The sequence below is a fragment of the Schistocerca piceifrons genome, chromosome 1 (genome assembly GCF_021461385.2).
Source record: "Schistocerca piceifrons isolate TAMUIC-IGC-003096 chromosome 1, iqSchPice1.1, whole genome shotgun sequence".
NCBI lineage: Eukaryota > Metazoa > Arthropoda > Insecta > Orthoptera > Acrididae > Schistocerca > Schistocerca piceifrons.
The window spans coordinates 619893173-619905511 of record NC_060138.1 but is presented as its reverse complement, the minus strand read 5'-3'; the positions used below and the strand labels follow the sequence as shown (position 1 = coordinate 619905511).

General features: G+C 37.6%; 1 protein-coding gene and 1 long non-coding RNA gene across 3 annotated transcripts in view; one reads left to right on the top strand and one right to left on the bottom strand.

Moving 5' to 3' along the window:
* LOC124804285 (ras-related protein Rab-5C) overlaps window positions 1–1186 on the bottom strand; it is a 30697-nt gene extending 29511 nt beyond the window's left edge. Inside the window, exons 1-2 of one of the 2 annotated variants that reach the window (XM_047264739.1) lie at window positions 880–1186; window positions 317–488 (exon numbers count right to left, since the gene is read on the bottom strand). In XM_047264739.1, the coding sequence (XP_047120695.1) occupies window positions 317–479 (163 nt within the window). In that variant the 5' untranslated portion in view covers window positions 480–488; window positions 880–1186. Of the gene's footprint in view, window positions 1–316; window positions 489–585; window positions 734–879 lie in introns of those variants that run through there. The other variant, XM_047264740.1, reaches the window with a different exon arrangement.
* On the top strand, window positions 891–12076 carry LOC124804311. Its single transcript, XR_007017346.1, has 2 exons — window positions 891–1448; window positions 11759–12076. It is a non-coding gene; the product is annotated as an uncharacterized LOC124804311 (long non-coding RNA).
* The last annotated feature ends 263 nt before the right edge of the window (window positions 12077–12339 follow it).

The window sequence follows — 12339 nt, the reverse complement described above, 5'->3', positions numbered from 1 at the left end:
GCAAAGCATTAATTATTTCTCAGGAATATCCTGACAATACCTAACTGCCGGCAAAGTTATTTCTTGCCTTATGTTTTTTAAAATTACGTTCCTTTATTTCTCTATGCATCAAACGCGTCACTCATGACAGGTCAGACAGTACACAATGAGTAGCGTCATCACAATAGTATTATCAGATACAGTCAAAGAATTAAAAAAAAAGCTACTTCCATATCGCTAAAATTTGTCCCAGAACAATTTAATAGTACTAATTAGATACAAACTATACGTGAACTTACGAAGTCGCGAGGCGACACGTTTCTTGATGCTGACTCACCTCCTATTGTGCTTTCCTGATATTCGTGGAATTGCCCTTTAACAAACCTGAGGACTAAACTCGATTTGCCAACAGCAGATTCACCAAGAAGAACAAGTTTAAATTGACAGACCTTTCCTTGCGTTGATCCATTTGGCCTCTGGGCCCCACCGCGACTGGCCATGACAGAGCCCTGCAACAAAACGATACCGATTAGTTCTATCTCAAAAGAATTTTCCATTCCATCCAACTTGTCAGCTCTTAACTGTCACGTTGTCTATATCCCTCACGTGTTTTCGTCTTACGGTTGGCGTTAGGCAAAATTAAAGTGGCTGACGTTTACTCCGTAAGTGAAAACAATCAGCTGACACCACTGAAGTTTAGCCATACTCCTGCAGAGAGCATACTATTCTGACAGCTGAAAGCGGTACAAATTTTCGATTGCTACAAAGACTAGGTCCAGCAAACCAACTAGGGTAGAGATAAAGAATAAAAATTTAAATACAGTATCTGAACAATAAATTAGTGTCTGATACTGAGAATATATATCTAAGAAATTTTTTTTCCTAAGAGGAGCAACCTACCTTTCAAACTACACACAATGTCCACTGATCGATTATAATACACCACAAAACGGAGATTCAGAGCCGATGCGATGAAATGCCAAAACAAACTACACAACCAACAACTAATTAGCCACTAAGACTGCTGAATATATGGCTGAGCATGGGCGACTTTCTCACAGCCCTATCGCACCTTCCAGCATCGAAACACCCCCTACCATAGCCACATCACAAAAGTGAACTACATTCATAGACTCTATAATTGCAGAAACGTCTAACGAACGCAAAGTGTTTTAGAAGAAAGAACCATTGTTGAAGGTAAAATTACTTATGACTAATATTGGACTCTAAAAGAACATTTGACTATAGCGAATATTAAAATATGTGGGGGACTATTTTGCGATATCACAAACCGGAAGAAGACATACTCCGCCAAGAGCTCGTGATGCATCTTACGTCACACCAAAGGAGCTGAATTTGAGTGTTGCTCTTGATGGTTAAAGGCGTGTGATGGAGTTATTGAAAGTTGCAGTACATTTATAATGGCATACATTGGGAAATTCACAGATAGAAGCCCCTCTATAAGAGCGGTAAGATCTCTCTTTATTCTGCATCTTATTTTTTCTCGAAACTGACTGTACGATAGTAGAATGAAAATCCTAACTTTTTATATTAGAAACAACTACACAATAGTTCTACAAAAATAAGGGACAGCAACACTAACAAATATTTAATCGTACAAAAAGAAAAAAATATCTCTTGCTGTCTGTCATACTTGCCTCCTTTAATTTTAGTCATTAGTGATTATAAAACCAGATGTTGCGTTAGTAATTCTGACGAGAAAGAGAACTTATATAAATGCTTTTCAGATGTTATGAGGACAAATTACGGATGCAGCACTGAGTGTGGAGTAATGCACCATCATCCCACCCCTTAAATTTCACTATTACAGGAAAAGCTACTGAAGTTCTAGTACAAATTTGTTGCATAATACATTACTGTTTAGCCAGAACTTTTCATTCTGTTTGAATAATAATGGGTCTTATTTCTACATGCTGTTAAGTACTTGACACTTTTTCCAAAAGAATGTTAATTGCCATACAGCTGGAAAAACATGATTAAAATATACTGCAAGAACACTATACAACAAAGGTAAAGATTTATTTATCATGCAGCCACTTCACAAAAAGGTGTCAAGAATGAAGTCCACAATCACTTTATTAGACTACACTGATAAATTGATTTTAAATATCAAACATGACAACAGATACTTAAACTACTTAATATATTTCTCAGAAAATTCAACAACAAAAATCAGTTGACACTTGCTGCCAGGTGTTGTTTCAGATAAACATACCCTACAAATGCATCTTCAGCTAGAATATATTCATCTGGACCATCCAGTATGGTTATTCTGGTATTGGCCTCTCAATATATGTATTCTTTTCTGTTGTTTGTCAACAGTATCAGCTTATTCTCGAGAATTAGCGGCTTTCACTCGGTTAATACTAGACAGAAATCCTGTCTGCATTTGGACTGTACTTCCTTGACTCTTGTGCAGAAAGGTGTGCAGTATACTGCTGCATCCATTTTTAAATAAGCTACCACAAGAATTCATAAATCTCAGCAGTTAATCCACACACTTTCAAATCGAAGCTGAATAGTTTCAGCATGGGTCACTCCTCCTATTCTGTTGAGGAGTGCCTTGAAAAATTAAGCTGATTCCTGTGTAATATTATTGATTGCATTTACAGAAACTTATGGCTTGTCTATTTTTGGGTTCATAAACATTTTATTATTATTATTAGCGAATGTCCCCATGGGAGAACGATAAGCAGGTGATTAACATTTCTTAATGTTCTTCTTATTTTCCCAGTATTTCTTCATTGCCTCCCCAAAGGCCTTCTTCCTTTCTTCGGTCCACTTTGGTCGGAAAGGTTTAGATTCCGTCTCTGGAGTAAACTTCCACTTGTCGATTTTTCTTCTGAATGTATCCCGGTCTGATGTGTTTGTTATGTCAATTTTTGCCTTTTTCAAATCCTTCTTAACTTCAGTTACCCAGGGTATTGTTGCCTTAAGTGATGTCATATAGTCCAATAGACGTTTAGTTAACCTGTTTCCAGGTAATCTGTCTATATGTCCATAAAACTTCATCCGCCTCTTCCTGATATCTGCCTCGATGTTTGATATTTTTTCGGTTGTCTCGGTAGTCTGCAGCCTGTATCCATCTTGTGTGTATCGTGGTCCTAGGATTTTTCTAATAATTTTTCTCTCTACTTTCTTAATTTCGTGTAAATCTAATTTTCTATTCAGGGAGAGTGTTTCACTTGCATATGTGACTGTTGGTTTGATGACTGTGTTGTAGTGTCTGATTTTAGTGCCTTTTGATAGACATTTCTTGTTATATATATTTTGAATAAGTCCGAATGCTTTCTTGATTTTCTGTAATCGGTTTTTTTGTGCTATTTTCTCAAGTCCTGTTGGTTCAATAACTTCACCGAGATACTTAAAGTGCTTGACTCTAGTTATTTCACCATACTTTGTTTTTAGTTTCGAAATATCTAATTTTGAGCAGATGAATTCTGTCTTCTCAAAGGAGATTTGCAGGCCAACCTTCTCAGCACATTCTTTAAGTGTCTCAATTTGTTTTACTGCTGTTTCTTCACTGTCAGTTATAATTGCCAAGTCATCTGCAAACGCTAAATAAGGGATGTTCAATTTTCCTTTGCCTCTTCCTAGTTCAATTGGCTTCCAAAAGCTTTGTTTCCTTAGTGTTACTTCCCACTCTTTCATAACTTTGTCCAAAACTATATTGAATAATAGTGGTGAGATCCCATCTCCTTGTCTTACTCCTGTTTTAATTGAGAATGGTTCCGAAATTTCCCCTCTGAATTTAATTTTTGATTTGGTTTCTGTTAGTGTTTGTTCAATTAGTTTTCGGGTTTTAGTGTCTAGGCCTCGTTCTTCGAGAATGTGACATAGAGACTGTCTGTCTATGGAATCGTATGCCTTTTTGAAATCAACGAATGTGCAGATTATTGGTTTTGACCTGATTGCTTTAATCTTTAAAATAGTTTTAAGGTTGAATATCTGTTCCGGGCATGATCTATTAGGACGAAAGCCTGCTTGGTAGTCTGAAATTGTATGTTCTAGTTGTTCTTGTGCCCTCTTTAGGAGACATGCAGATAGAATTTTGTAGGTAACTGGTAAAAGTGAAATGCCTCTGTAGTTGTTTACGTCTGATCTCTCTCCCTTTTTGTGCAATGGGTGAATTAGTGCACACTTCCACTCCTCTGGGATATTTTCTGTCTGCCAAATTTCTTGGATGATGCTAGTGATCTCTTTTAACGAATTTGGACCAAGGTTTTTCAGTAGTTCAGCTACAATTCCATCTTCTCCCGATGATTTATTATTTTTGAGTTTTCTAATGTGACTATAAATTTCTTCTTGAGATGGTGGTAGTGAAGTCTCATTCGTGTGTTCTGGTTGTAATCTGGGGAATCTTGTACTTGGTTGTGGGCAATTTAGGAGTTGTGAGAAATATTTAGCTAGTTCTTGGCAATTTTCTTTGTTAGTTAGTGCCAATTTTCCATTCTGTTTCCGGAAGCAGAGATTTTGTGGAGTGTATCCTTTGATTTGATTTGCGAATATTTTATAAAAATCTTGAGTGTTGTGGTTCTTAAAGTTTTCTTCAATTGTGTTTAGCTGTTCATTAAGGTATTTTCTTTTAGTTTGTCTAAGTATTTTAGCTGTTTGTTTTCTCACTTTGAAAAATGTTTGTTGTGTGGTTTCTGATTTGTCACAATTGTAATTTAAAAAGGCTTGTTGTCTCTCTTCTAATGCGTTATCACAATTCGAATTCCACCATGGATGCTTGGATATTTTCTTTAACGGAATCAAATCTCTTGCTTTCTGTATAATTTTCGTTCGGAAATCTTTCCAGTTGTTTGTTGGTTGTTTATCCCATGCTTCTGTAATTTCTGATTCCTTGATATTTTTCAAGTCAAATTTGGGAATTAGTGGTGATTTCCTTTGGCGTTTCCTTTTTGGAGTGAATTTAATTTTAACTCTGGTAAGGTAGTGGTCAGAATCTATATTTGCCCCTCTGCGGACTTGAACGTCGTGTATTTCTTTCTGGAAGTCATAGGAGATCGCAACATGGTCTATTTGAAATTCACCAAGCTGAAGGTTTGGTGATCTCCATGTTTTTTGTTTCTTGGGGTCTTTTCGAAGTGATGTTGTCACGATTTTTAGGTTGTTTTGCTGACATAACTCGATGAGTCTCATGCCGTTCTTGTTTGTGAATTTGTGTGCAGGGTAATTACCGACTGTTTTTTTATATTTCCTCTCTTTGCCAATTTGCGCGTTGAAATCCCCTAGAAGAATTTTTACATCCTCCTCTGGAATTTTGGACATTTCAGTTTCGAGTTTTTCCCAAAATTTTTCTGTCTTCTCCGGTTCTTTTTTGTTGGCAATGTTGGTAGGTGCATGAACATTAATAAATGTATATATTTTGTTGGTGTGCTTGATTCGCATGGTCATTAGTCTGTTACTGATTTGATTCATGTCTATAACAGAGTCAAGGGTGTCCTTATTTACAATAAAAGCCATGCCAAATATTGCAGCTCCTTTGCCAATTTTCTTGTCTGTTTTACTTTTAAAGATACGGTAATTGTTGTAGTCTATTGTTTCTGAATCAGTGAATCTGGTCTCTTGGAGAGCAAGGATTTGAATTTTCTGTTTGTTGAGTTCTGTTGTAAGATTATGAAATTTGCCTGTCTGAATTAGTGTCTGAATGTTAAAAGTGCCAATAAATGTATGGGACTTTCGTGGACGTTTACTAGAGAACTCCGACTTTCTCTGTCGTACGAGCCCAAGCTCCCCAGAATCCGATAGCTTGGTTGTCGCCACAGGGCGAGTGGATTGGCCACCTGGGGTAATATTAATTTTACTTGTACGAATCATACTGCTTGTAATTAAGTTCCAGCTAATGCTGGGTAGTTAGAACCAGGGATTGTTAGTTCCTGGAGCTTGGTGTTCAGCCGCACCTCACATGGTGAACAGACGCTGGCCAGAGTACCGGTGGTTGCCACACAGACGTGTCTGGGCTTTTCAATATGCTTTATCTTGTTGATAATGCTTGCCTCTTCCGCCAGTTCCGCCGTACCGATGATCTTCATCTCCGTCTTCACTACCGTTGAGGTCTTCGCCGTATCCCTGGCAAGGGACCCTCACAAGGTACTATCACCCGGGCCAGGTGAACCAAGGTTTTTTTACGAGGTGTTACTCCTCCCCCTCCTCCATTTTATTTTATCTGTTATTATTTTTATGTTGTTATTTCATGTATGGACATGTTCCATGACCTTGAAGATTTGCTCCTCAATTAGGTGCTATGGTACTAGATGGGCAATAAAATAAAAGATGTCATTGTCTACCTGAGTTTTATGTTTAAATTTAACTTGCCTAACTCAGTGATGTTGGTAAAATGATGAACATAATGTTCCACAGTTTTTGGTGCCGTAATAGACTAGATCCAGGTGGTTTCTTTCCCCTTTCTTTTTCTTTCCCTCACAAAATTACTCTCCTCTGTCTCATGATTTACATATTGCATAACAACTGAGATATCATGTATGTCTGTATTAGACTCAGAATTGATATTTCCAATTCATATAATGATACATTCATGTGGTGACATCTCTTGTAAATGATTAATTTGAGCTAATGTAGATGTAGTGAGGTATATAATTGTACTTAACATAGTACAAGGCTAATGTTCCTGGCACTTTCTGTGCATCTTTCCATCATTCGAGAACCAACAGTAAGGTGAAAAAATTTCTTCTCTATCAGCATACAAATTGCAAATATTCTCTTTACAACCACTGATGTGTATTCAATATAAACATGTTTGTTTCATGCAGTACGCTCAACCATGCAATCCTCTTGATATCGCTTCCAGTTCCATCAACTGCATCTTCGGCCTGTTACATGGGAGCTCCAGTCAGCTGAAAATCTCGAATCTCCCTTATGGCATGAAAGGTTCTCAGAAATGAATCTACCGTATTTTTTAACTGATGTGTTGCTCTGTCGTTTCAGTAATGACAGAATTTAATCTTATGGTCCCATTGCTGAAACTCATTTAAAACATTGTCATACTGCTGATGATTCGTTGAATCAGATATAACATAGTTGTGAAACTGCCATAAGTTCATCTCTGATGCAATATTATATCACAGCTGTGAGTAATGTGACAATTTCAAAACACCAGTGAGCATGCATTATTTCATTTTGAAACTTGATGACATAATTTTCAAATTTGCCATCAGTGCATAAGTCCTCTAACACTATTGTAGGGGTGAGGAGAGAAATCTTTTGGTAACTTCTTTAAAAGGAAAACTTCTGTGATGGTCGTGAATTGAATAATTTTTGTTTCATCTGGTGGTTTTCCACACATTCACTGGAAGGAGTATTGTCTTCAGTAACTTCAACTTCAGAAAGAAATTTGTCCGTTGTGTTAACAGTTTTTGCATCCTCACTTGGCACAAGTGATATCAGTTGTGCAAACTATTTCAGCTGCCAATAAATCTGCATTGCATAGAAATGATGGTATGTTGTGAGAAACCTTATTCACAAGTAACTGCACATTTTTGTTATATAAACATTTGCATACCTCTTGATCTCTGTTGTAGGAACTATTTGAGTTTTTCAATAAGATTGAAACTTCATAACTCCTGTAAATGTGTGGATACTCCTCTGTAAATAGCCTCTGTGATATGCATGATGAGGTACCTTTTCTGCATTAGCAATGCTTTTACCAAAATTCATGGATTTGACATTCTTCCTAACAGGAGACATCTTGCTAATATCAAGCCTTAATCACACTGCAGATACTGTGTGCAGTCTTGTCAGAGTATTCCTTGCATGATTTTTTTTTACTAAGAACTGGCTTTTTAGTGATAATTTGTAAATAAAAGTACTGTAGTACCATTATCCATTTGTTAGGTGATCTTTGATTCTGCTTTCTTAGTTCTGCAGACTGAAGTAGGTGGCGTCTGCAATGTATGCAGTAGTTTGCTTTTCGATGTGCAGCCAAATATGGAATTCTTGAAGGGAATCTCGCCATGGCATTCACAGATCTTTAGAAACCAGATGCATTTAAATAACCTGTGTAACTGTGTTCAGGATTTGTGGGTTGTGAATATGGACCCCAGTCAAGCCCCTCTTATTGAACAACTGTGACATAAAGGTATTCAGTATGAAAATTTTCACTCTACAGCAGAGGGAGAGCTGATATGAAACTTCCTGGCAGATTAAAACTGTGTGCCGGACCGAGACTCAAACTCGGGACCTTTGCCTTTCGTGGGCAAGTGCTCTACCACTCCTGAAAGAAAGGATATTGCGGAGATATGGCTTAGCCATGGCTATGGCTAAGCCATGTCTCCACTATATTCTTTCTTTCAGGAGTGCTAGTTCTGCAAGGTTTGCAGGAGAGCGTCTGTAAAGTTTGGAAGATAGGAGACGAGGTACTGGTGGAAGTAAAGCCGTGAGGACGGGGCGTGAGTCGTGCTTGGGTAGCTCAGTTGGTAGAGCACTTGCCCGCGAAAAGCAAAGGTCCTGAGTTCGAGTCTCAGTCCGGCACACAGTTTTAATCTGTCAGGAAGTTTCAGCTATTCAGTAGTTACTAAATTGGTGAGATACCAGTGGTCAGGACAGACTCAATTGTTATCCTCCTGACAGAGACTCAGGGTTATGAATTTAGATTCGAGGATAGTGAATGTGGAGACAGGTGGAAAGAGTTTAACAAATTACTTATTGTACATTTTCCGGTAATACAAAACGTTAACAAGTTGTTGGTTGAAATCAGCTGTTGAATTATAGGCCTTTGGTGGTTAAATGTTGGTTACAAAATTGTCCATGCAGCAGTATTCAACTTACATGTCCATTAACTTGACAGATAAACAGATTTATTCTGAAGCCCTTGATAAGGGTGAATTAATGGATAACTTGTGTGAATGCTTCCTAATGAAAAAATATCAAGCAGAGTTAAAAGTAAGTTGGCCAATCAACATTTTTATTGTGTTCAGAATCATTAGCAACTTGACCAATATATGAGGATATTTGAATGCCTTGTGAGCACTTTGTCTTCTCGTTACTGAACGGGAAGTGGTTAAAATATTTTAGTTTGTCTTCTCGTTACTGAACGGGAAGTGGTTAAAATATTTTAGGAGATATGTACCTGCCAGACTGTTCTCACATGCTATTTACTATCAAGCCAAAAACTCTTGTTGATTTAGATAAAGTGTTTGTGGGTATAGAAAAATTTAGTTTAATGATGAAAAGCACAGCACTTATGAATTATAGTTTGAGTCATTTTGTGTTAAAAACACTTCATCTGGTGGTAATGAGGGAAAACAGCTTGCTTCTGGTAACAGAACTTGTTTCCGCTGCCATCAATTACATCATCTAGAACACAGATGTCCACTACCGTGAGAAAGATTGAAGAGAGGTAATGTCAGCATTGGTAGCTCATGATAGGAATCACTGTGGGCCACTGAAAGGCTGTAATGAGATAGTGTGTTTTGAGGTCGACTTTGAGTTTTGCACCATTTTGAACCATGAATCGACATGCTTTTTCCTTTACACAGGCAGCAATATTCTTCTTCTTGATTGTGTTTTGCCAGGTTGCGTATTCATGAGAAAGAAAATAGGGTGTTTAAAATACGATAATAAATAGTTTTTATTTTTTTTACCGCAGCCAACAGACATTATTGATTGTACAATCATAATTTTATTCTGTGCATTTGGAGTGTTCAAGACAGTCATTCCTTTTAATGTGACTTGTTGTTGTTGTTGTGGTCTTCAGTCCTGAGACTGGTTTGATGCAGCTCTCCATGCTACTCTATCCTGTGCAAGCTTTTTCATCTCCCAGTACCTACTGCAACCTACATCCTTCTGAATCTGCTTAGTGTATTCATCTCTTGGTCCCCCCCTACGATTTTTACCCTCCACGCTGCCCTCCAATACTAAATTGGTGATCCCTTGATGCCTCAGAACATGTCCTACCAACCGATCCCTTCTTCTGGTCAAGTTGTGCCACAAACTTCTCTTCTCCCCAATCCTATTCAATACTTCCTCATTAGTCATGTGATCTACCCATCTAATCTTCAGCATTCTTCTGTAGCACCACATTTCGAAAGCTTCTATTCTCTTCTTGTCTAAACTATTTATCGTCCACGTTTCACTTCCATACATGGCTACACTCCATACGAATACTTTCAGAAATGACTTCCTGACACTTAAATCAATACTGGATGTTAACAAATTTCTCTTCTTCAGAAACGCTTTCCTTGCCATTGCCAGCCTACATTTTATATCCTCTCTACTTCGACCATCATCAATTATTTTGCTCCCCAAATAGCAAAACTCCTTTACTACTTTAAGTGCCTCATTTCCTAATCTAATTCCCTCAGCATCACCCGACTTAATTAGACTACATTCCATTATCCTTGTTTTGCTTTTGTTGATGTTCATCTTATATCCTCCTTTCAAGACACTGTCCATTCCATTCAACTGCTCTTCCAAGTCCTTTGCTGTCTCTGACAGAATTACAATGTCATCGGCGAACCTCAAAGTTTTTATTTCTTCTCCATGAATTTGTGACTTGTCTGAACAAATTAAAAGCCAAGAAATTGGTTAATTACTTTATCATTTCCCAAGGCCTTTACAGACAAATTGGGAGTCAAGAACAATATTCGCCTTGAACGCTGGAGAGGGGTGCTCTACCTCATTAAGTCAGTGTCATAATTCTTTCGAAAGCTCTGTGGGTACTTAGTAGGGGAATCGGAAATTTTTTGCCAAGTTGTTCAGCCACTTTGTTGGTCTGTGTCATGTTATCAAAGTTATATCTCCAGTTAACTTTCTTATTAAAGACTGAGCCACTATGAAAAAGATTAGGTCACATATGTCAGCGTGATAATTGGAATGCTGCACTGCACTTGTATTAATTAAAAGGAGAATTTAGCCATGTGCACTTTATAATTGATTTCTGCCACTCATGAAACTTCTCTGTTCATTGTTTCCAATCAAAAGGGTTGGTCGGCGTCTCGCAAAAGGGCGCAGAGTTGCTTGCAGAGTTCACTTAATTGCATGTGCGCTCCTCTTTGTTCTCAGTTTTTGTCTGGTGTTCTGGAGAGTTAACTGTGCTCTTTCACTGAAGATAAGAGGCCCGATTTTTCATTTTATCAGTGTCTGTGGAAACGATGTGCATTCAACAGTTGGAGAGTTATTGCTTCCCTCTGCCTTCATGCTCACGGGTTTGCGTCTTCGGAATCAACACATTTCTTGGTTGTGGGTGCTGTGCTGTTGGCATTTACTTGAAGCCAAACACAGTCGAACCAAGAAAGTGTTGGGCACTTTTCTGGCCTGTAACAGAAGAGCTAAAAAAGACTTGGCATTAGTGAAATCCCTTCTTCATTGAGTGAAACTCGGCTTGCTGCTTAGTTTTGGACAGTAACAGCTGTAGTAGTCTTGGACCACAATCTGGATCAGCATTCCATTGTCATAGTACAAGTCTAAGTTATTTCAAGCCCATTTGTAAAAGGAGGCAAACAGAAATTATATTTTAATATTGATTGCGTCATGGAAGTTCTATTTCTGCATTCATTAGTTTACAATAGATTAGTTTTTTAGTTACATGGTTTCATGTAATGGCCCCTATGTTAAAACTGGCAGTCATGTTGGATTGTTTGCTTTTCCTTTAAATTGTTGCAGTAATTCTTTAAATTCGGTTTTGCTGTGTGGAGATTTGCAAACTTTTGTTGTTAAGTTGTAAAGGCCTTGCAAGATCTCCCGGCATGCAATTTTTAGTAATGGCATTCTGAATGTACCTATGTCTGTGTTTTAGATTTGAAGGGACGGAGCCATGTCTGATGTAGCTCAAGCTGGCGGACTGATTAATGCGTGATTTCTAATCAGTTGCATTTATTTAAAGTTCTTTAATTATTTATTGTTTTGAAACTTATCAACTTGTTTACACTGATTCTCTCACTGTTCCTTGTACCTGAAAGTCATGTGTATGAATGTTAAAACTTTTTGTAATGTTGTGTAATTTTCAGTAATGGAATTACTAAAAATGTTATAGTGGCTTTGCAACATCTGGTTTGATTTGTTTATTTGGTCACTGTTAAAATACTGTTAAGACAAATAAATATTATGAAAAGTTTTTAAATTTTGGTCCAGCATTTTATTTTAACATTCCCAGATCCAAGCTCTCTACCATTTCAGATCTACATATTTCAATGCAGACAGCTCTAGTCACACTGCTTTCCCTTCTCTGGCTACTCCACGGGAAAAGGGACAATCCAGGTGACTGGTAGCAAATCATTTAACTCAATACATGGTGTGTACTAGAACAGATGGAGATACTTTAATGGTGACAAAACAGACTGATCTTTGTGGAACACATAGAAGACAAATTTGCAGAAG